The sequence below is a fragment of the Rana temporaria genome, chromosome 9 (genome assembly GCF_905171775.1).
Source record: "Rana temporaria chromosome 9, aRanTem1.1, whole genome shotgun sequence".
In the NCBI taxonomy this organism is placed as follows: Eukaryota; Metazoa; Chordata; class Amphibia; order Anura; family Ranidae; genus Rana; species Rana temporaria.
Genome location: NC_053497.1, coordinates 90,384,720 through 90,410,255, shown reverse-complemented (window position 1 = coordinate 90,410,255; position 25,536 = coordinate 90,384,720). Strand labels below are relative to the sequence as shown.

The window sequence follows — 25,536 nt, the reverse complement described above, 5'->3', positions numbered from 1 at the left end:
ACCAACAGACCCTGTTTAAATTTACAGTGAGAGAGCAGGATCAGCAAGACACAGCAGATAGTAAGATATCTTACAATAAAGTGTTAATACACCCAGGAGCCTGCATTCACTATGTCTGGTCTCCCACAGTACACAGAACATGGAAATGCAATTATTTTAGTAAATATAAACGGCTACAGTAAATACCCTTTCTCATCAGCAGTATAAAGCAGTCTTGTTGGATTTTATCAGTGTCTAGCTGAGCACTGGTTAAAGCTTGTAGGAGGAGCTTTCATTCTCCTCTGACTGTCCAATGAGGCTGCATAACCCCTGACTTTCTTGTCTGGATAGTTCTGATTGGCCGTGTGCTGATCACATGCACCCTCCCCAAAAAAATAAAAAATTCTACCAACACACATCAAACAGCAGATGCAGAGTACCTCCTAGGGCTTTGTACTATCAGCAGATGGATTGAGAACAGTAAAAGAAGGGGAGGATCAGAGAAGACAGGATCAAACAGGCTTTTTACACAATGCAGAGGATTAACCCCTAAAGTTCCACAGTGAGTATAACAAGCATGCTTTACTCCATATACAGACTGATTTTACTGTTGTGGGTTTAGTAACACTTAAGCAGATCTATTTGAATATATGCATACAAAGGTCATTAAAGGACTGCAGTTTCGCTTTAACAGCTAAAATACATGGTTTGTTTTGTATTAATTAGTAGAAATGTATCAGCCTCTTACAAAAAAAAACACCTAGTCTGCAACATATTGATATAAATGTGCTGGCAATGAAACATTTATCAATAACATGTTGATCTCATGCTACAAAATGAATTAAAATCTCCTGCCTAGTGTAGGCCTAAAAGCTTAAGATGGGTATGAACAGGAACATATTTTCATTATATGATCAATTTTAACAAAGACGCGGTTTACAGATTATTTTAACAAAGACGTGGTTTACAGATTAACATTTATGGGGTGGGGACCTTAAAAAACAATGTTATCTAAAAAGGACATTACCTTCAAAACCTGAGGATCCTGGAATACCTGGTTCACCAGCATCACCAATAAATCCTGGCTGACCTGGTGATCCATTCCTTCCCATCTGCCCTGGGCGACCAGGAAAGCCTTTGCTGCCTGCAGGAAAATTAACAGGTATAACAGTGGTAAGAGACAACAGACAAAGGGAAGGTAAGAGAAAAACAATAACAAACTAGTACCGACTGATAATTCTTTGTATAATACATCAGTCTACAGAGCCAATATGTTCCATATACAACAGTCCCATCGGAAATTCTGCATCTTTATTATTCAAATTATTTAGATATAAATATAATTGGGGCTGAAGAGACTATGGAGTTCTATAGTACTATATTAGTATATAATAACTCATCTTCCTTACCGGGAGGTCCTGATAGTCCCTGTTGACCTCTATCACCTGGCCCACCATCAAAGCCATTGATTCCAGGGAGTCCGGGAGTTCCAAAAGAAGGATCAAAATAATCTAAGGGAGGTGGACCTGGACGCCCTGTCGGACCTTGAAAACCTGGAAACAAGTTACTTGTATTTAATGGCAAGCTATTTGGCAACATATCACAGAGGAAATGGCAAAAGTAGTTCACACAAGAAATTTTTTCCCAACAAAACAACGTTTTCAGTCATGTGGCAAGTAAAGCAGTATCTTTTGTAAATTTGAAGTTGTCATAACAATACATACCAAAATGTTTCATGCACACAAGTACCATGAAAATGTCAATTGTGTGCTGTATGTAGTAATATAAACATATATACCTTGGTTCCCCTTTTCTCCCTTGAGTCCAGGATATCCGGAGTCTCCAACAGGGCCCTCTTTTCCTGGACTCCCAATGAAACCTGGATCACCTCTTAAACCTAAATAGAGAAATACAAAAACAGGCAACTCTGTAAATAGCAACGGGGAGCAATGGCATAGTAAATTTACCTTTGGCAATTACTAAATGTCCATGGAAATAGTTTTTTTTTCTATTTCATCTACTTCTATACAAATATGTAAATATCCAAATTCATACACACCATATAAAAGCTTATATGAATAAAAAGCACTCTATGAACGAAAGAGGCAGACCTTTCAATAATTTGCCTGTCCTCTATTCGTAAATTGCTTTTCATTCATGAAAGCTATAGTAAGGCTTCTATCAATGGAGGAAGGGGCAGAAAGGGCAGGCATAGTTGGCACTCTTGAGTACCTGCCGCAGCTCTCTTGGCTCTATTAATCCCTGCAACACCAGAAGATTACTGCTGTAAGGGTGTGGGGATTGGAGGATAGAAGATTTAAACTAAAGCAGCAGCCATAAGCTCAAGGGACACCACACCAATATTAAGTACACTCCCTTGTGCTGATTTAAAAATAAATTTGACTAAGCTTCAGCTTTAATGCCCTTCTATGTAGGTGCCCAATTCATGTTTGTTTGGTTAAAGCCCCATAACCATGCAACTATCTCAAACCATGAGTCTTGTACAATTTTAATTTTCTGGATCTCTGGACAGACAGCTGTGATCAGCTTATTAGAGCCCTGACAGTAATCTATTTGAAGTTGCCAAAACTCCAGCAAATAAGCACATGTGAGTACATGGTTCTAGCACCATGCACAGGCTTTAAACTCTAGCAAAATGTGAAATGCCTTTGGCACCTACGTTGTGACAATACATAAAAGGAATATCGTACACTTACCCTTCACTCCAGGAGCTCCAGGGCTGCCAGGATTTCCAGGGAAACCCGGATCTCCCTTTGTACTACCTCTGCCTGGTGTTCCTGGGAATCCAGGATCTCCTGTGTCTCCTTGATTGGAGGATGGACCAGGGGGGCCACGTGGTCCAGGGCGTCCTGGCAGTCCTGAAATTATAAAAAATAAACAATTATGGAAAATGTATATATATATATATATATATATATATATATATATTTATATTTTTTAAATTTTTTTTATTCAGAAAGCAAGGTTTATTGAAGTTGCAAACATACAGTCTAATGCAAATAACAGGAAGGAAAAGTGCCAGTGTTTACAGGAAAACCGCTTATCAAGAACAGTGTCCCGTACCAGTAAAAACTACATATGAACACTGATTTCGGCTCATACAGAATAACAAAACCAACAAATGGAGACTTCACTAATTCTCAGCTCAGAGTGCAAACTGTCTCGGCCCTGTCGTCAAGGGAAGTGTGGTTAAAACCCTGTCAGGAAGAAATTACAGACATCTGTGTAGCACCAGATCCCGGAGTGCGAGACCTGGGATGGCCAACCAGAGCTCCCATAGTTTTTCTAACTTCACTGGGCATCTACAGAAAAGATAAATTAGCCTAACATATCGTAAGCTTTTTCCCATAGCACATTTCAACTCCTTCGAGTTGGGGGGGGGGGGTCTCCATTTTTCAATACCAGAGAATCAGTTTATGGGCCTGCTTTAGATAGTGCCTCAATCTGATGTGTTGACAAGTTACCATTATGAAGTATAACTAGTATACATTGCTTCAGTTCTAGCTTTATTTTAGTTTGGAAAACTGAATTGACAGTGTCTACTACGACTTCCAATACTGGTGTAAGTTGGGGCAGCGCCACACATATGAATAAGATCCCTGTGATCCCTTCTACATTTGCTACAGGGTGGCTTCCCATTGATATTCTGTATGTTTGCCACTTAGCGGAATGCTGAAGTTTGGCTAGTTCTGGAGATGTAAAGTTGTGCAAGATGGGACTATAGTACATGAACCCTGTTACATTCTGTAATTGCTTGGCCATGCCCCAGTTTTTTTTTGGGAAGAGTCTATATGTGGGGTATGTCTTATTGGGCTTGCACAGTAATTGTGACTCAAGACCTTCTGCTAGGGATCGAGCCTTGGTGTGGTGAAGGATAACCTGAATAACGGACTTCCCCACCGAATCATATTCGAGTAAGGATTAGTTCCCTGTCGTTGGTGTCAGTGGAGGTAATCGTGTCCTATCATTGGTATCAGTGGGAGGAATAGTGTTCCATCATTTAGATCAATGGGAAGAATAACGTTCCATCACTGGGTGCTTGTGAGAGGATTTGTGCCTCATCATTGATGTTAGTGAGAGGAATCGTGCCTCAAGGACTGGATAAATGCAAGCAAAGAGCCACATAAAAACCCATGGGCCGCAGTTTGGAGACTACTGCCTTAAAGTGTTAAGCAGGATATATCTTTGAAAAATAGATTGAAAAATAGACTTTGTTTAGATAAATTCAATATGCTGTAATTTTAATAATTATATGTATATGTTCATACAGAGAGCGGTGTAATGTAGTCGAAAATGTAGTGAGTGGAGGGCCCCAAAATCATTGTATACCTACTAATTAAAAGTATAGCGAAAAACACTTAAATTGATTTCAAGCAGGTTCTCGGCTTTCTACTCGGGATTTCAGACGGGAACGCTTCCCGTCGGAAATCCCGCACGTGTGTATGGGGCACAAGGCTAACTTTTCACATGTAACGCATAACACATCATTTTACAGAACATTTTTGTGTACTGATGTGTAGGAGTAGGAAGGAAAAGGGGAAGTGCATATCATAAAAAAAAAAAACAATTACACAGAATAATTTATATTGATTTTGAAAGAATTAGCTGCAACCTATGCAAAAATGTTTGATTTTTGATAATGTCTAAATAAATACATGGTCAAACAGCATTCTTCTTGTTTACTCTACAAGTAGGCAAGGGAATTCAGCTAATGAAACACATAGTTAATCAATTTAATCATACCCATCTCTCCATCTTGTCCAGCTGGTCCAGGGTCTCCAGGAAATCCAGGTATGACATTGGTTGCTCCTGGTGGGCCAGGTAATCCAGGAGGTCCAGGGAGACCAGGAAAACCTAAAACAATCATAACCAAATGCATTTGTAATGAGAAATAATTGAAATAATTGAATATGTAACCAGTGCCTGACACATTATGAAATATTGTGTCTGTGGTTGTCTCTTCTTCCATGTTAATTTAACACAGATTACAGCAAAAACAGGGGTTACATTGGATTCCGGAGCAAATACATTATTACAAACAACTGATGAGAAATTAAAAACAAAATTTAAGATCTCGCCTTACCTTGATCTCCACGATTGCCTTTTCCACCATTAAATCCCGGTTGTCCTGGTACTGTGTTGGGAGATCCTTTTTCACCTTTAGGACCTGGAAATCCAGGTGTACCCGACCGTCCAGCTTCGTTTAAGCCTTATTTGGTTAAACAATTAAATATTTGAAAACAAAGGCCATAGTTATACTGCAGGGCAACATATGAACTATTCATTCATGTTCTGATTATTAGTCAATTTGATTGTTCAAAGATCTGTTCAAAGATAGGGACCATTTAACTCCTCATGTTAAAAACAGCTACTTAACTTCTCCCAGGGAACAACTGTCTAGTGGTGACTTCTCAACCTTTGTCTTGGTCTGGGCAATATTACCTAAATTGTTTCATAGTAGTCAGTCTATTTATTAATAAAGTGATTGTTTTTTTTTTAATTAAAATAACAAACATGCTTTACTCACCTGCTCTGTGCAATGGTTTTGCACAGAGCAGCCCCGATCCACCTCTCCTTGGGTCCTTCGCCGGAGCTCCTGGTTCCTCTTGCCTTCTGAGTGTCCCCATAGCAAGCCACTTGTTATGGGGACACTCGTGCAGGTTTGAACTGGTGACACACATGGGTTGATTTACTAAAACTGGAGAATTCAAAATCTGGTGCAGCTCTGCATAGAAACCAGTTTTCAGGTTTGTTTTTTGTCAAAGTTTAATTGAACAAGTTGAAGTTAGAAGCTGATTGACTATCATGCACAGCTGCAACAGATTTTGCACTCTCCAGTTTTAGTAAATCAAGCTTGCAGAGTGTGGCTTCACCCTGCCCCCCGGGATATATGCTTGTTAAGTCTAGGGGAGAGCTAACCAGACTGTATTACGTAAAATACTCTGTGCCCCAGCTGGCTCAAACTGTCTCCCCCACTCATGGGAGCCCTGGACCATGGGCGATCCCTTTGCTTCACCATATACAATGCAGGGCTATTAATCCTGCATTGTATGTAGAGGAGGCTGGAGCGCAACCATAACCGGGACTGCCTTAGAGAGGGGTCAGTGCCTAAAATAAAAACAAATATATTTTTGCCATCTTTGCCCATTTCTCAGCCTATGTTAATAACCTGAGCAGGGTATTTATTAAAACATTTTACCAAAGAAAAGTTTATATGTCCTTATAAACAAATCAAAAATTATTTAGTTATGCAAATTACACCGTTTTTGCAAAATTTTGGTCTGGGCATCTAAGCATCAATTGCATTTTGTCATTAAGAGCTTATGCAAACGTTAAGGTTAAAATGTTATGTTGAAAAAACTGAGATCACAAATCATGGTAATTACCAGGTGTGCCAGGTAACCCTCTTGTGCCAGGCAAGCCGTTTAATCCATCCAGCCCAGATAAACCAGGATAGCCTAAAACAAACAGAAACGTCACATTTGTTGCTGTAATAATTGATCACAAATACCAGTGAAAATCCTAATATTTGGGGACTTAAAATTCAGTATGTCAGAAAATTTGAATATTACATGAGATCTGTAAGCAAAAAAGTTTTTTTAATACAGAAATGTTGGTTTACTGAAAAGGATGTCCATGTACAGTAAAGTTTGCACTCTATACTTGGTCGGGGTCTGCATGAATTACTGCATCAATGCGGTGTGGCATGTAGTCGATCAGCCTGTGTTTTGCTTGCGTCTATCTAGCAAGGGTACTTTGCAATATAAGCAAGGAAACTAAGACCTCTGTAGTGTGTAAATGTGCTTTGACTATACAAAAATGCTGTACATACAAAACTATTACAATATTAGTAATACAATACAAGACTGACAGATATCTATATAAAGCAAAATGCCTAGCAAATAAACAGCCTATGGTCTGTAACAGTAGAAATACACTTAAAAGTTACTTAACTCCAGTACTGTGTTTGTGATCTCCAGTGACAACGAGGATAGAGATCCCCAACACTTTTAAGTGTATTTCTAGGCTGTTAATTTGCTAGGCATTTTGCTTGTTATAGATATCTGTCAGTCTTGTATTATATTACCAATATTGCAATAGTTTTTGTCTGGATTATTGGGGTTAAAAGAATATATATAGGCCTTTATATTATGTGTATATTTTTCATATGAACATGAGTGAAGCCATTTTACCTCTAATGTTAAAACTAAGTGTATAGCTCATGAATAGACATTGTTACAAGAAGTCTCACAAGCAGACTGTAAGTCTGTCTGTACCATCTCCCCAGGTTATAATTCAAAGGTTTGAATACTTAGTAAAATAAACAAGATAAGAAAATGGTAAGAAACTCTTGTTTCACATGAGCTCACTCTTGTTTCACATGAGCTTGTTCTTTGCATGAACGAAACAAGAGGGCTTATTCACAAATAAGTCATTGTATTAAATATTTTTTATCACATTTTTCTTTCATAATATGTTTATAGTGTATCTGTTTCAATATTTATAAAAGTATTTAATACATGTATATTATCATAATCAGGGTTACAAATGTAGAGCCCATGAAAAGTTTGAAAGTATTATAAGCTGTATTGAAATGAAACATAGTTACATTTCAGTGATCAGAGTTTCAAGGAATTTTACAACCCCCAGCTAATTATGTGGGGCAGATTTTCCCAACCCATATATTTCCAGAGAACGCCAGAATGTCTGGAGGAAATTGACACATGATGTCAACCATCACACAATTAATGGTGTCTTACTAGGCTGAGGGCATAAGGTCATGAAAATAACATTAGAAGTAATTTCTTATACAACACTGCCCCTAGAGGAGAAAATAGTAATTATAGTAAATATTTAAGATGGCCGCATACTTGGTTGTCATGGTAACATATAAAGCTCATCGTCATATTACATCATCAATTACATACACACACACACACACACTTTTTGGGGTGGGATAAAAAGGAGTTACAGATAGCAGAGGGGGATCTCTATCTCTCGCTATCTCTTGGGCAGGAAGGATGCTTTGAGGATTCTGGAATGCAAGGAGATCTTAAAAGGCGGAGAGATGTAGAAGGTTGAAAGAAGTCTGGTGGGACTCATCACCTAACTTGAAGCTTCTCAAAATGACAGAATTCTTAAGTCCTGGTAAAGTATTAATCTTTTCATGTATATCTTTTTGATAATTGAATTGCTTTTGCATATACATTACTAAAACCATTTAAATAAAAAAATATATATGGCAGAGCAAACTGGAGTTGTATTATTTTTAACTGCAGTATGAAATAACTATATTCCAAATATTAAGAGACATACACAGTTTGTCTGTCTTTAAAAAGCTAAAGCCAACATTTGTACAATGGTTTTATCATGATATGTGTGTAAAATTGATTCATTCTAAATTTAAAATAAGTCTTGATAAAATTATCAAGCTGTGTACAATATGACATTTTGACTGTGCAAGTTTAACGTTTCGGTTAGAAGATCTGTTTGTTTTGAGAAGGAAACACCGTGATTAAGGTAAACACAATTGTTTACACAAGTCCGTGGAGTCACGGAAGCTATTCACTAAACTGTACATGTATCATTCAAGAATTGAAATGTGGTATTTTGTTATAAGAGCTTGTGTAGAAAGGTAAACATTATTTGTATCATCATTTATCTTTGATATTTAGAAGTATATCCATTTATTTGTATTATCACAAAATATACCTGATATTAATTACACTGTATTTTTAGCTAATAAATATATATTTTTAAGCATATCATTTCTGTCACGTGTCTTGAAAATAGCACGGATAAACAAACTTGAATTTCTTGTTGGTATTTAGGGAAAAGGGTAAATCTCCCAAAACCAAGATTTGGGTCTTACCTAGGATGGTCTGCATGCAAATACAGTCTGCCTAGGACTCCCCACTACTCCAAATGGACATCTACCCATAAAGGTATTGTGATATTTGGATACACTCTCCTAAGAGCCAGCCCACTGCTAGCATCCAGGCTGTGGGTTCTTGAGGGGATTTCCAAGGCAGGAAGCTATTTTCAGCATTCTGTGGGCCCCTGCCACCAGCCATGATCTGCTTGCAATGCATAGCAAAACCCAGTAACCCAGTGATGACAATACTTGGTTTAAAATAAGGTATGTAAGGAAAACAGAAAGCTTTTAACTATATTACATGGTGTTATTTAAGAATTTGTCTAGAGTTCAACGTATAATAGATTCAACAGGAAAAATAACTTTCCATCCTTGTAACTGCTGACTAGTAGGCCTCCTCCACTCCTTCCAAATGCTGGTTAATGTCTGTGCAGAAGACAAATTTCAAGGAAACCCAAGGGTTCTGCTTTCACTTATAAATTATACAGATGTAGAATGAGAAGTCCTTTACATAGGTCTGCACAATATTTTAAGATAATTACACATTATATTTTTCCACGCAAAAAAACAGGTCAGAGTTTTCCCTTAATAAGTTAGTAATGTAATACAAGGTGGGTTCGTTTTTAAAAACAAAATATTGGGAAATGATGACACCAGTTATGAAACCAGCATTGCTTGTGCATTGATGTCACACTACCTTTAACACCTGGGGCTCCTGAGGGTCCGGGGAATCCTTGCGATCCAGGTAATCCAGGGGCTCCTACATACCCCGGGCTTCCTCTAAATCCCTGAAGCCCAGGAGATCCTAAAAATATGAATATTAAGATCAATAATTGTTCATTGCACAGCATACATTTAGTACTAAGCAGTTAAAGTGTTTATATGTTGTATGTTAGTATTGCTTTCATTTTAACACATGCATTACCATCAAATAAGAACTGTTAGGCCGTGTACACACGGTCGGTCCAAACCGATGAAAGCGGCCTGAAGTCCAGTTTCATCGGTCCAAACCGACCATGTGTATGGCCCATCGGTCCGTTGTCCTTCGGTCCAAAATTTTAGAACTTGCTTTAAAATCGAACCGATGGACCGCTGCCCGATAGGTCCAAACGATGGTTAGTACACAAAAGCATCGGTTCAAAACCCGAGCATGCTCAGAATCAAGTCGACGCATGCTTGGAAGCATTGAACTTCCTTTTTTCAGCACGTCGTGTGTTTTACGTCACCGTGTTCTGACCCGATCGGTTTTTGAACTGATGGTGTGTAGGCACATCAGACCACTTTAGCGGTGAACCGATGAAAACGGTCCGTGGGGCCATTCTCATCGGTTTGGATCGACCGTGTGTACACGGCCTCACACTTTAAATAAGTCCAGAAAATAGTTCCTGGTGACAAGTGAAGCATATTACCTGGTTGCCCTGGACGGCCAAAGTCTCCAGTCATGCCTTTTACTCCAGGACTTCCAGGTCTTCCATTTGGTCCAGCATCTCCTGGGAATCCGTTAAAGCCTCTTGTACCTGTAAATGTAAAAATAACAAGCAGGAATAGTTAAACCTTCAAAACCCTAAACAACATAACATTCAAAACCCTAAAGAGTCTTTGGAATTTTTTTAGAAAGTATGTGTTTCTATATAAAAGGTATATTCACTGGGTACCCTGTATACTGAGCCATCTAATCACAAGTATCATGGGTGTATTATTAATAGTACTTCAGAAGTGAACACAGTGTCACATCTATTGCTATCAAGATTGCATTTGTCTGCCTTTTCACCTGTCAATTCTGCAAAAAAAACACCAGCTGTTCCTGGGTGGCCATGAAAGGAATAGTATTGGGAAGTGACCAGCACTGGTCTGTTTATCACTACTGTGCTAATTTGCATGCCACTGTGCACCAAACACCTAAGGCATAGATATAGGTTTGACATATATATTGATTTGAACTGCTTTCTGACCAATTTTTGATAATGATAATTTCTAAATCCATTTTAATTCATAGTCTGCACCCATTCACAGAGTGTGGAATTAATTTAGTGTCTTAATTTGATGAATGGGTGGTTTAAAATGCACAGGAGTTTCGAGGGGAGACCTTGTAGGTGCATTATGATAGAGATTGATTGATATCTATTTTTTGATTGTTTTAAATATGATGCTCTTAAGTTTGCAGTTACAAAATGTTTTAATTGTGAATGAGGTTTCCAGTTCACAATTTGTAATTAATAAATTACACCCACACACCATATGTGGAGTCTTATGTGTTGTTGTCCGCATTTGATGAATATGTGGTCTAGAGTGGTCCTTTAAATTTAGTGGTAAGTCCCCTTTAAGAACAAGTTATGATGTACATGGGTCCGCGGATAGCAAGTGTTTGATATATATTTTGAGTACATTCGCATATCAAGTCAAAATTTAAAAAAATTGCTCGTCACTTGCTCGCTACCCTCACTGTAATTGATTAGCAGCAGAATGAGCCAACGGTTCCCGGTGCTATGAATCTGTTCTTCTGTCCAATAAGAGCTGGGAGAGAGACCAGCACTGCTGCAGACCGGCACACCGGTTCGAGAGAGGACTCACATAAGTATTTGGGGAAGGGGAGGGGGGAAACAAGCAAAAAGTAGAAGGTGTTTTACCCTAATGCAGGTAAAAAACCTTTTGACCTAGAACCACTTTAACTTCACACTGTTAATAGGTATATAATATTCTAAAGGAGTGGTTCTTCAAGCTCATGTAAAAGCATAACTTTTATTCGGATGAAATATAAGGTAGATCCATTATATTCTGTAGTCTATTTAATTTTAAATACTTTTATGACGGGTACTTGTTCTACTTGAGTGTAAGAAATACTGATAGTGTTTGTCCCCAGTTTTGTATTTATTCTTCTTGCCCACCTAGGCCAACTGTCTTTTGCTCTACCCTTCCTACCCTAATAAGCTTACTATCTTTAGTATCATGCAGAAAAATGAGACACCATTGACACACAAGTGAAGGAAACAGTTTAGCCACTAAGGTGTCCGTTTATGAAGCAGTGAAGAGCGGTGATCCCAGGGATCACCAGTGATCACAGCCCATTAACAGTTTATGAAACAGAAATAATTGGGGGAGAAGTGTTTGAATTTGTTCTCCCGCCGATTATCTCTTCACACAGTGAAGTCTCATAGACTGACACAGAAACGGACAGTTTATGAAGCTGTGATCTGAGCTCTTCACTGGTGATCTGAGTCAGAATTCACACTCCCCGATTCACCATCTCAGAGCTGGTGAAGAGGGAATCCCGGGGGTTCTGAGGAGGAAGGAGGAAGATTTTTAACTTCCTTCTACCTCGTTCAGACCCCCCCAACACTGTAACCATGTCCCCCTGTAATATTTATGTGTATACATAAATATACATACATATATATAATGTGTACATGTATATATATATATATATATATATATATATATATATATATATATATATAATGTGTGTGTATATACATGTATATATAGTGTATGTGTGTGTATACATATATATATTATGTAGGGGGACTCGTTATTTTAATTACATTGACCACGCGGTCTGTCAGTGTAATGAGCGGTGATAATTTATCACTGCTCAATAAACTGACATCTCGGTGTTTCTGTGAATTTCTGGTACTGTAATCTCGTAAAGTCTCACGAGATTCCAGTATCAGGGGCTGTTCTCCAGTGTTAGAAGCGTTGGAAGATCACTTCACTGCTCCGAGGGTGAAGCGATCTTCTCCGCTTGATAAACCGGCACACAGAGGAGAAAAATCTTCACTGTGATAGCCGGAGAACGAAGCAATGAATAGAATTCACTGCTTCATAAACGGACACCTCTGCATCTATACACGTAGAAACAATAACTAAACAAGTAGATCAACTGTCACCTTACTTTTCCCTACTCTAGATTAGGGCAGCAACAGTGAGGAGCTGGCTGGATTGTAGTTTGGAACCTGTTATACATGAAAATTTGCTACTGACATGATGTGTGCACACTTTATTGTATGCAGCTAATGACAGACTTGTTGCCCAGGCTACAATCCATGCTGGCACTGCCGAAAACCTTCTCTAATAATCACATAGTTTAGACAGTTGATTTTTAAAGTTCCAGTCGGTTATAATAATAATTACCCGGATTCCCTGGAGTTCCACGTTCTCCCTTGATTCCTGGAACACCTGGCCTTCCTAGAGATTCTCCACGGTCACCTATTATAATGAAATTTAAATTAATACCATCACTGCAACTAAATAACAACTAAGCATTCTTTGCATTTGAACAACAAGCAAGGGTATGATTAACATGACATCAGCTAAAGCAGTTACTGACAAATTAATGACAGTTGTGTGTCATTTGTAATAAATCCTTGACATTTTGAAGCTAATTTGTAATGCTAAGGACTGAATTAAAAAATATTATTTTAGCTACTAGTGACTATGTAACTAGATATAAACTTAATTTAAATTCAAATATAACAAACCTTTTTCACCAGGTCGTCCAGGCGAACCAGCGAAACCAGGGCTACCTGGTAATCCATCTGCACCCTAAATGTCAAATAAATAAGTTAGCATTTCAGCTTATTCCCATGCCTTATTTTAATCTATAATTAATTGGTAACTGTAACGAGAGGGCCCGTGGAACCCAGAAGCTCTTAGAAAGCATGAGCCAGAAAATAATGGACATTCAGAATATATTTTGGACTACCTGAGATGGGGCAGTAATGATTATCCACAATATATTCCAGGATATCTTTAAAGAACTGATTACTGTTTGTTGATTCTGAACTCAACAGGTTAATTGAAAGATGTTAATGTCATCACCTCCAGCTACCTGGCTGCCTGTGTAATGTAAATTGAATCCAGACTAACTTCTAAGGATCTTTCATTGTGGCTTGTGCTAATTGACCCTGAATTGTGTGAAGGAGTCCTATGATAATATGTATTGTAAGTTAACAGACAGCGTAAAGGTCAGGTATCTGAGTCATCCGTTGTAGTTAATTAGCTCATGTAAAATAGGTCAGGATATCTACTAAAAGATGTATTGAGGATGATGTGCATTTGGGGGGGGGGCTCGTTAGGTACCCTTGTGTGATGTTGTGGGTGGATCCGGGCCATATCTCCTGTGGTATCCTAAATTGTATATAATAGACTGTATTTCTCATTAAAGGCATTCCCTGTTTTGAACCTCAAACAGAGCTGTGTGTCTCGTAAATGGGGGGGAATTCTGATGGGTCGCGTTCACCTGACTGTGGAGTGTCGGTAGCTGCCTTGTGTTTGGAGCGGGAATATCCTAAACGGCTTTAACCCTTGTCCCATTTGGGGTGCCGTTACATTAACATTTTGATTAAACATTCTTAACCATAATTAGGGTGTGTCTAAAATAATTTATTTAGTTTTGGCTAGAGCAGGTATAGGCAAGAAACTAAGCTGGGTTTTCATTGCTGTCTGTGTCCCCGCTAGGGAAATTAACCCTGTGTGTTCTGGTGACCACTGTCACCAAGACTGAAAATGAGGAAAAATGCAAAAGTTGTGCAAAGAAAATCATAAGATTTTCCCCAACAAATGGCAATTTACTAAACACAGTAAGAATGAAGAGTCACAAAATACTCCTCTATTCACATGTGTGCTTGAAGACATTCATTTTGACACTACTCCTCTACAGTCCACTTGGACTGTCTAAAAAGACTGCCATATTATATACAGTATATCAGATATGTCAGGTTACTTCACTACAGTTGGAAGTCTAGAATCCATTGAAAATTGCTACAAAAATTGGTCTGTTCAATATTTTATAAGCAATTGTTCAATCTCTACATATAGAATCCCTGTAATCCTTTACTGGGTATGGTCCATTTAATCACTTTAAAAATCAACAATTCAAACAGAGAAACTTACATTCATTCCTGGCATCCCAGGAAATCCTATGATCCCTGGTGAGCCTCTAAGTCCAGGAGAACCCGGCCTTCCAAATGTTCCAGGCAGACCTGGATCTCCACGTTGACCTTTCTCTCTTCCTGGTGTTCCTGGGAATCCAGGTATGCCGGGTGACCCAGGCAGCCCAGGGAAACCTTTATCACCTGTGAAAATGTATTATTTTTATTATCAGTATAAATCTATTATACAAATCCAAAACTATACTGAAGCATTCAGGAAACGGGTGATACATTTGACAACGCAGAAAAATACAATGAACCCATGAGTTCAACTGCCACAAACAAATTGGCGGTATAAAAGTATTTTGTAATGTCTCTGCTGCATGAATTGACATGTTTGTTGGTCATCAGACTTAAGCTGAAAATCAGCTGAAAACAGTCGGTTCAGCAGGACCTAAGCAACTTTTGGCCCGTGTGTATAGTTAACTGTCCAACAGAAGCCGGTCTCACATCTGGTTTCTTTCGAACAAGCATGCTGGAAACCCAGTATCCGAACAGTTCTTGCAGTCATTGGCTGATAACTGTGTTCTGGTGGGGTGACAGTCCCCTTGTCATAACTTAATAGCTCAGAGGGGAGATCGTCATACTAACATGTGTTAGTATGATGATCTGTACGTGTTTTTTTTTTGCTCAGCCTGCTGGGTTGAAGGGAAAAAAACTTGCCGCATGTACCCAGCATTAAACTAACTGTCAGGAAAGGTTCCACTCGCTGGTGATACCATCTGATATTTGGTGTGCAGTACTGATGTCCACCAGCAGGTGTCTCCTGACAGTTTGGAACTGTCAGGAGAGCCTTTCCCTGCTGGTGTTATGTGATCTTTTTGGGCCGCAGTACTGGCGTCCGATTAGCTGCTGTCTGCTGCCCAGTCCGATGAGCTCCCCAGCCCGATGAGCTCCTGTCTGCTGCCCAGCCCGATGAGTTCCTGTCTGCTGCCCAGCCCGATGAGCTCCTGTCTGCTGCCCAGCCCGATGAGCTCCTGTCTGCTGCCCAGCCCGATGAGCTTCTGTCTGCTGCCCAGCCCGATGAGTTCCTGTCTGCTGCCCAGCCCGATGAGTTCCTGTCTGCTGCCCAGCCTGAGGTGTTCCTGTCTGCTGCCCAGCCTGAGGTGCTCCTGTCTGCTGCCCAGCTCGACGACCCGAAGCCTGCTGCCCATCTCGACGACCCGGAGCCCGCTGTCTGCCTGGATGTGCCTGCCGTCTGCCCGGATGTGCCTATTGCCCAATTTGATGTGCCTGCCACTAACCTTGAAGTTTCTGTGCCTGCTGCCCAGCTTGATGTACGTATTGCCCATCCTGATGTGTCTGTACCCACTGCTCAGCTCGAGCTGCACCTTGCCCGGCTTAAAGCCATGGATCTTCCTCACGTGACTTTGTCTGCTGCTTGGCTTGATATCATGGACTTTCCCCAGCAAAGGCTAGTTGGAGCGTCCGGAGGTCGCTCCTTTGAGGGGGGGTACTTTCAGGAAAGGTTCCACTCGCTGGTGATACCATCTGATATTTGGCGTGCAGTACTGATGTCCACCAGCAGGTGTCTCCTGGCAGTTTGGAACTGCCAGGAGAGCCTTTCTCTGCTGGTGTTATGTGATCTTTGGGCCGCAGTACTTGCGTCCACCAGCGGGTGGATCCTGGCAGGATGGAGCAGATATCTCCTCCTGCAATTAGGAATCACCTGAACCTGATAGCAGGTAATGGTATAAAAACCTGGCAAGTTCAACATACTTTGCCTTGGCTTCGTCTTGTTCCCCTGATTTGAACCTTGATCCTGAACCTGTTATCTGATCCTGATCCTGACTCCAATCCTGATTCCTAACCTATTTGTACCTGTTCCTGTCAGTCCTGTATCCCTGGATCCCTGCCCTGCTATCTGATCCCTTCCACCCTCTCCCTGTCCATTGCTCCTTGTCCCCCATTTGCTGATCTCCCGTTATGACCATGGCTTAGCTAGACTAAGATTCCGGTATTCCCTTTTGGCTATACTTATTCGTCTGATTATTGCTACGTTGGGTTCTTGTCTAATTAATATTGGTTTGTTGTGCACTGTGTATTATTGGAGGTGGTTGTGTTACATATTATTCACATTTCATTAATAAATTATTACTTTCTTCACCTATATATGTTTGGTTCACTTGTGCAGTCCACATAGTTCTGATCGCATCTGATTCATGACACTAACTTTACATGATATAAGCCTTCTGTACAATTTCTTCCCTGCCAGACTAGCTACAGATGCAATGGATAATTTAGCTGGGCCCTCACATTATACAGTTCTGGTAAATTTAAAGGAGACTGTACAGAGATTAAACAGTAGGTTATAATCCATATGGTTAGCTTCAGATGTGTAAATATATGTCCGGATCTGCATTTTTTGTGCCATCGTGACATTGTTTTTGTGGCTGTTCACATTAGTTAGTATGACAGTTTCATTTATAAAAGTTTGCATTTTTATATTGAGAATATTTTGAAGATGTAAACATAAACTGAAGTGCCAGCAAGTAGTAACATCTCATAGTATTAAAGAAACATTACCTCGAGGGCCTGGGAACCCTGGTTGTCCATTTCTTCCTGGTGCTCCAAGTTCTCCAATCAGTTTGCTTGAATCCACAATGTTTTCAGGACCTCGTGGGCCTGGATCACCTGTGATACCTGGGGAAATAAAATGGAGCTTTAAAAGAAAAGACTTTGAATTTCCTAGCAGACCAGAAAGCAAAGCTGCTGCTCCTAGAAAACAATTGGCCTACAGAAATTATGTTGGGGCAGCAAGCTAATAAAATTAGCTAAAATTACCAAAAATGAGGAGTAACAATAATTAAATATATCCAAAAAGAGTGCTGATTCCTTATTGATGACTGTATTTAGAAAACTGTGAAAAACAGGAAAAAGTATAATCTTTTTAGTACCAAACAAACTACTACCCAGAAAGTGAATGGGAAAGACCCTATGCCTAATCTGAAATAATCTGTTTTTTAATAGTGTTTCTGTCTTTTTGTGTTGGAAAATATATTTATAAGATGAGAAATGTATACTGTTTCTTACCATAGTGAACAATAATTACCTTGCTCCCCCTTTCGCCCTTCAAGTCCAGGAAGTCCATTTCTTCCAGGTGATCCATCAAATCCCTTAAATCCACTGGAACCAGGTTGACCCGGAAGCCCAGGCATACCAGGAAAGCCAATCAAACCAGAGGATCCTTTATCACCTAAGAACCATTATAGAATAACAGGTTAAGTAATTATATATATAATATATATATACTGTATATATATATGGCTTTACATTTGTGAGCTAATTAGCTCATTTATAATCATTGAATTAATCCAACCTTTAGTTCCTGAAAAGCCTGGCTGTCCATCTCGCCCACTTGGTCCTGATGGTCCAGGCGATCCTAAATCCCCAGGTCGACCTGCATCTCCATTAGGACCTGGACTACCTTTTATCCCAGCTGGACTTGGGGGGCCTCTGTTTCCAGGAATGCCCTTTGCTCCAGGAAAGCCTGTAAAAAACATACTCAGTATAACAATTTGGAATTGAGTTAGCAAAAAATACAACAGTCCTGTCACTTCTAGAGAACATTTTAACTGTCAGAACTGGAATTACCAGCAGAGGCAGAAAGAATACAAGTAGCAGAATGTTGTCTAAAATCATAGCAAATATATTTCAAAGTTTACTACATACATACATAGCCACCTAGCAGAAGGGACATTAGCTGCAAAAGCATTAGTGGTCTAAGTTACCTATTGCATGAGTTACCGCCTATAACACTACAACTGACTGCAGTGAAACCCCTTATGATGTTGCACTTTCTACAATGTTGAGGTCTATTCCAATGAATCATAAATACCCAACACATGAAATATAGAAGAAGAATCTTTCTATACACATTGTATCTACCTTAATGAACCATTGTAAAAAGGCTGATGTAAAATACTAAAAGTGACATTAGTGATTCAAATACCTGAAAAACTTGAAGCAGTATTTCATAGTCTGGGTAAAGCAGATGATCATCATTTTATAATTACATAAGCTTAAATAGAGTTAGATTAAAAAAAACAATCAAATCTACTCACCTAGGTGGATGCGGCAACGATCCTATGCTGTATCTGTCCCCGTCGGCTCTACAGTGAGAACTGAGCGATCAAACACTGCTGATCACTTAGTTTTCGACCATGACTGTCAGTCAGCAGCTCTCTGCTCTCCCCTCCAGTGCTCACTGGAGCACTGTGCTGTGGAGTGGGTGGAAGTGGCTGGCTCAGGCTCTCAACGGATTGCTGAGAGGCTGAGTAAGCTGCTGGCTCTGTGACATCAGCTTTGGCCCACTGTCGGCTGAACAAACTGCACTCCTGTGATCCACAGTAGAAGTATGGCTAAAAAAGCATTGGTCATACTCCTTCTTTAAGCAAAGTCTGAACCTGTATCTAAATCTTGTACTCCTGTTGTGCTTAGGCGTTCCCAATGGTTGGCTGCTTGTTTGCCACATTAGTGGAAAGTAAGCCCAATAAGTATAAACCAATGATATTATTACAAATCTTAAATAATATTCAATAAATAATATGTATTAGAAATAGTAAATATTCAAGCAGACAAGCAGAGAAAACCTGCTGACAGCACCAGCAATTAGGGCTAGGGACAACGTGTGGCTCATAATCCAATGACTGTGGTCCACAGCTGCACACATGCAGTATGTAGCCACTGTACAGGATGCTGAGGATGAGTCCTGGATAGGTGCTATGTTCCCCCCATATTTGGGTTGTGGTCATTTTAAGGGGGGTGGTTGATACAGTTGGTGTATTCAGGGGTTCTCACAGACGCAGGATGAGAGGTTCCAGGACAGTTCTAGCATAGAAGAGAAGACTGACTTACATTTCTCTCTGCATTATTAATTGCCTATTTGGGAAATTTGGAGGGTCAGAAAGACATTCAGGTGGCAAAGAACAGGAGGCTCCTATGGCAGGCGTGGAGTAGAAATAGGCTGCAACCAGAGAAGTTGACACACCCTCAAATGGTGGAACAGGTCATGATGGATCAGTACCTGCTGTCCCTGCCAGGTGACCTGCAACACCGGGTCAGCCATGTAGACCGTACAACAGCATGCTAGCTGGTGGAGTTGGTTGAAAGGCACACAGAGGTGGAGGACCTGTTTGGACCTGCCAGGCTTTGGGAACCCACACCAAAAGCAGCAAGGCCAGTTGCAACGCCTAGGATGGAAACCCTGCCAGTCCTTGGAAACCTGCCTTTTCTTCCCTGGACTCACGAAGGTCAGTCCCTGTCAAAAGAGTGGGGGAGATACTGTACAGTGTTGTCGGTTCCAATCCTGGGACATACCCTGGCACAGTGCCCACATCAGAAGGAGCTCATGGAGCGTTGGGCCAGCAGGAAAGCCTCTTTTTACGTTCAAAGAGCATACACCACCCATCTTGACTTGGCTACAGGTCAGTTCAAGTGTGAAGTATAGGTAAACCACCTCCCTGTCAAGGCCCTACTGGACTCTGGCAGCATGGTAATGCTGGCACACACCAGGGTGATTGGGAGACTTGGCCTGGAGTAAGACATCCATGGGGATACCAAGGGTTACCCCTTGGTTCAGTGTCCATTGCCTATGAATATGCCTCTGTAACACAAGAAGCTGGGTTGGTGAACAGTCTGATACATGATATTATAGTGGGACAAGTCTGTCCATTGTTTCTTGAACTATGGAAACAGGTACAAAATGGATTTTCTGGACAGCCAAGAGAACTGGAGACTCTAGGCCTTTCAGGGCCAAACTTTGAGTCATCAGGTCCCAAAAGACGCTCAAAAAAACCTCCCTAATGTTGAGGTACATACTGATGGTATGACGTTGTAAATAATAGTGATACAGTTGATGATGCGCATGCTCTAGGTCTCAAGACCAAGTTGACTACTGGGAGGTAATCCTCTTTGTTACAGGTCATGATAGGGAAAGACAGAGAGGAACTTTCCCAGTTGCAGGTCACTGAGGATGAACAGGAAACTTCCCCTAGCACTGTGCATCTGGACTTGGATGTGTCCAGAGGTGCGTTTGGCACCATCCAAATACAGGATCCTACTTTGGTTAATGCTAGAAAGCAGGATTCCATTATTAATGGGGTCAGAAAAATACCTGGTGCAGACAAAAGGTTTCCCCATTTTGTGTTCGATGGGGACTTGATTATCGAGTAGCTGAAATCTGAGCGGAGACTGTACAGCAGTTGCAAAAAGAATTCCGGAAACCCGATTGCTTCTTCTTAAATCTTTATTGTGCTCAATAGAGATTTAAGAAGAAGCAATCGAGTTGCCGGAATTCTTTTTGCAATTTTGATGTATGGGACACAATGGCCTGAGCACCGTTATTCAGCTCATTATTCCACAAACATGCGGTAGAGCTTGGGTGAATTTTTGTTTGTTTATATCACTGTAAAGCAGTTGCTGTTTCCCCAGTCCTATAGGTGGATGGTTCACAATCTAGCCCACAACAACACACTGGGAGGAAACATGGGGCTAAAAATACAGAGACAATAATAGCAGGTTTTTACAGGCCAGAACTGAATGCTGAGGTTAAAATGTTCTGTTGCCCCAGTCCCAGTTGCCAGGTAACCACCCCCGTATAAAAACTACAGAAACCCACCTAGTACACCTACTAATAATTGAGGTACCTTTTGAACAGATTGCTATAGATCGCATAGGACCCTTGGTAAAGTCAGCAAGAAGACACCAATATATATTTTAGCAGACCTAGATTATGCCACTAGATATCCAGAAGCTGTCCCTTTAAAAAAAAGTTTCTCTAAGGCAGTGCTTCTCAATTATTTTCTGTCATGCCCCCCCCCCTAGGAAGAAGAAAACATTTTGCGCCCCCCGCGCGACTGTAAATAGTATCATTTGTCTATAAAATTGTTATAAGTACACCTCTGCATAACACTGTATCCACATATCCCCCCACACAGTATTGCCCTTCTTCACATATCCCCCCACACACAGTATTGCCCTTCTTCACATATCCCCCCACTCACAGTATTGCCCTTCTTCACATATCCCCCCCCACACAGTATTGCCCTTCTTCACATATCCCCCCCACACAGTATTGCCCCATCACATATCCCCCCCACACAGTATTGCCCCATCACATATCCCCCCACACAGTATTGCCCCCTTTACATGACCCCATCACATACCCCCCCCACAAAGTATTGCCCCCTTTACATGACCCCCATCACATATCCTGCACACAGTTTCCCCCATCACATTCCCCCATCACATAACTGGTGATTGGCTGCTAGGACCGCCTCCTAGCAGCCAATCACCTGCCGTCCAACATGACAGGCTGCTACCTCTCTGGTCCCGTCCCCCAGTTCAAAAATGTCCCGCCTCCCGCCGTCTGCTCCTCTAACTAGCGGAGGAGGCTGGGGACAGAAGCGGATACTAAATGGCGTGATCGCCGCGGTCCGAAACGAGCCCCCCTTTATGGAGCCTCAGGCCCCCCCTGGGGGGCGCGCCCCACTATTTGAGAAGCACTGCTCTAAGACAATTTCCCGGGGGTTATTCCATAGGTTTTTAAGAACCGTGTTTCCCAAAGAGATACTGATGGACCAGGGTACTCTTTGTATGTCTAGGTTGATGGGGGACTTGAGCAAATAGTTTCAGAACGGGAAGAATTGGGACATGTTGCTTTCTGCCCTTTTGTTTGCCATCTGGGAGGTTCCACAAACATCCACAGGCTTTTCGTCATTTGAGTTAGTGTACGGACGAAGATCCCATGGGTTCCTTGATCTACTAAGAGATGTGGGAAAGTGAATCCTCACTGCACAAATCAGTGATAGAACAAATCTCACAAATGCGAGAGATGATGTCTAAAGTGATGAAGTTAGTGAGGGAGTATCTCCAGAAAGCTCAGGAACGCCAAAGAGGGGTGTACAATCGGTCGGCTAATATCTGACAGTTTCAAGTTAGAGACCAGGTGGTTGTTCTGATCCCCACGGTAGAGAATACTTGGCCAAGTAACAGTTGGAGGTGGTGGAAAAAGTGAAAGAGGTAAACTACAAGGTAAATCAGCCTGGAAAAAAGAAAACCTTACTAAATTTATCATGTAAACTTGTCAAAACCATGGAGTGACAGAAAACAGGTCACCGCTGCGGTAGGTGTCAATTTAGGGGACCCTGCAGAAGTTGACCTTGTGTAGGTTGTTACTACCCTCTCAAACAAAAACAAAGAAAAATTCCCAGCTCAACTTACCAACCAGCCTGCAACAAAGTGACATTTCACATTAAAAACAGGGGTTTAGTTTGCACACATCTGGAAATACATTCATGAGCTGCAGAGGCTGTGACAAGGCACCCCAGTATTATCTGCAGTCCTAACTCTATACATTTTGAGAGCCTCCAATGTAGGAGCCCATATATAGTAATGGGTAATGGATTGAGGGCAGGTTTGGCTGGAGGAAGCCCACTCCTTCTTGAAGGCACAGAGGCGTACTAGACCCCCAGTAAAAAGCATAGTGTCAGCAAAGGTGTCCAGTGCGCCCCTTCACCAAATAACAAACAGTACAAACAGCAACTGTCCCAAACTGAAAATGGCCTTAACAGCAGGGAGCACATGGAAACAAAAACAAAGAAAAATTCCCAGCTCAACTTTCCATCCAACCTGCTACTACCCTCTCTAGACAGCAAATCCAGCAAGCTAAAGAGTTTCTACAGAGAAACAAAAGGATGTTTTTAGGATTGCCTGGTCTCACCAACGTCATTAAGCATTACATTGTAAAGATCCATGAAAAGGATGTCCCAGAAGAACATAGGAAGGCAGTGTCTGAGGAGGTGAAGAGAATGTATGAGCTCAATTTCGTTGAGGAGTGACAGGGTAAGTGGTTGAGCCCAATTGTGCATGTACCAAAAGCCAACAGCCCCTTGCACTTCTGCAATAACTTTAGGAAACCGAATGAAATTTCCGAATTTGATGCCTATCCGATAGGGGTGCTGAATATAATCGTTGCATCGATGCATCGCGATTCGGCGGTCCCCGATGTGGCATTGACGCATGTGACCCCAATAATCGATGTCGGGTGACGTCATCCCGACTTGCCCCGTCCCTCCCGGGAAAGCGCTCCGAGGGTGTGTATTAAAATACCCGTTTTGCAATACATGCCGCATTAAGTGGCCACTGCTGCATGTGCTTTTTAAAATATACAGTATTTCATACCTATATTTCTGTCTTTATACTCTGTCTGTATATTCCTCTCATGTGACTGTTCGCTCTGGCCTGCCTCCCACCTCCCTCCTGACGTCAGCCCTGCCCGCCTCTTTTCTCATTTGATAGCTACAGTACAGTCGGTGGGCGGGGCTGAGAACTCCCACTGACGTCGGGAAAGAGGATAACGAGAGGCGGCACGGACCGGACAGAGTCACATGTGCGGAACAAAGAGAGTATACACAGACAGAAATGCAGGTATGAGAAGCTGTATATGTTTTAAAAAGCACATACAGCGAAGGCCACTTAATGGTTTAGAACAGCATGTTTTACAAAACAGGTATTCTTAGTTACAGCAGTATGATTTCTCCTACACGTGCTCTGTGTTGACATTTCCCTGGGTTTCTAAGTTTGCACATTCCATTGTGTTAACTCCTAGTGTGCTGGAATGTGCAAACTTGGGAGCCCAGGGAAATTTCAACACAGAGGCAGTACAGGGAACTTGCTGTGGATTCTAATCCCTCCTGACCTCCCAGCAGCCACATGCGTATATTCCTGTACCCTGTAGTGCACCGGATTAGTGCACCCTTTATAGCAGAGTTACACCGTTTTTTAGTTTAGTAAAAGTTAGCAGCTACAAAAAGTGTAGCTGGTGACTTTTATTAAACCGACACTTACCTGTCCCTCAGTCCAGCGAAGCAGCTGCACAGAGCCCCGTACCTTTCCCCGCTCCTCTCCTCAACGCCGTCATATCTACTGTGGGCACCCGGCCATGATAGCTTATGGCTTCATAAAAAAAAAAAAAGCTGAAAGCCGCTATTGAAGCATCCTGGTCTTCCATAAAACCTCAGCAGTGCCACAGGCTGATAGCTTCCATGCCACGCCACATTGAGGCAGTAATTGCTGCAAAAGGGGCCCAAACCCAGTACTGAGTACATATACATGCTTCTGTTTTTTATAGGTACAATCTTTGTTTTATTGATTGCATGTAATATTCTAGTTTTCTGAGATTGTGGATTTAGGGTTTTCATGAGCTGTAAGCCATAATCATCACAATTATGACAAATCACGGCTTGAACTATCTTGCTTTGCATGTAATGAGTCTATCTCATATATTAGTTTCACCTTTTTAAGTTGCATTAGTGAAATAAATTAACTTTTGCACGATATTCAAATTTTTCGAGTATCACCTGTATGTACATTTACAGCCCAATCCTCTTCTTTTATTCTTTGACCAGTAGAACACTTAAAGTAAAACTATAGGTAAAACTTTTTTTTCTAATTTTGGATAGGGCAAGGAAGGGTTATAACTGCTGTCAGATTTTTTTTTGCCATATGTGTCTCATTGCAGAGATTTACCTTTACTTCCTGTTCCATAGCCAAACAGGAAGTAAGAGGAAATCCCTGCAATTTAAGGTAATTCCTTGAGGACACCCAGGTCACCAGAACTTGTGTCCCCATTGGAGGATTTCCCTTCTATTACTTTTCTATGGAAAACCCAAACTTTGGGTATTTCTTTTACTTTCACTCTCAATGTTAATGGTAAACAGGGCAAATAGAGAG

The 25,536-nt window shown here is 41.1% G+C and overlaps 1 protein-coding gene across 2 annotated transcripts in view; it reads right to left on the bottom strand.

The window, feature by feature from the left end:
• COL4A6 (collagen type IV alpha 6 chain) overlaps positions 1 to 25,536 on the bottom strand; it is a 294,723-nt gene that overhangs the window by 6,763 nt on the left and 262,424 nt on the right. For both annotated transcript variants that reach the window (XM_040323905.1, XM_040323906.1), the window contains 15 exons: positions 18,122 to 18,292; positions 17,855 to 17,998; positions 17,329 to 17,445; positions 14,765 to 14,946; positions 13,351 to 13,414; positions 13,004 to 13,078; positions 10,285 to 10,392; positions 9,573 to 9,680; positions 6,387 to 6,458; positions 5,084 to 5,209; positions 4,744 to 4,854; positions 2,697 to 2,858; positions 1,778 to 1,876; positions 1,389 to 1,532; positions 1,007 to 1,123 (listed from right to left, as the gene is read on the bottom strand). In XM_040323905.1, coding sequence (XP_040179839.1) covers positions 1,007 to 1,123; positions 1,389 to 1,532; positions 1,778 to 1,876; positions 2,697 to 2,858; positions 4,744 to 4,854; positions 5,084 to 5,209; positions 6,387 to 6,458; positions 9,573 to 9,680; positions 10,285 to 10,392; positions 13,004 to 13,078; positions 13,351 to 13,414; positions 14,765 to 14,946; positions 17,329 to 17,445; positions 17,855 to 17,998; positions 18,122 to 18,292 — 1,800 coding nt within the window. The remainder of the gene's footprint in view (positions 1 to 1,006; positions 1,124 to 1,388; positions 1,533 to 1,777; positions 1,877 to 2,696; positions 2,859 to 4,743; positions 4,855 to 5,083; positions 5,210 to 6,386; positions 6,459 to 9,572; positions 9,681 to 10,284; positions 10,393 to 13,003; positions 13,079 to 13,350; positions 13,415 to 14,764; positions 14,947 to 17,328; positions 17,446 to 17,854; positions 17,999 to 18,121; positions 18,293 to 25,536) is intronic.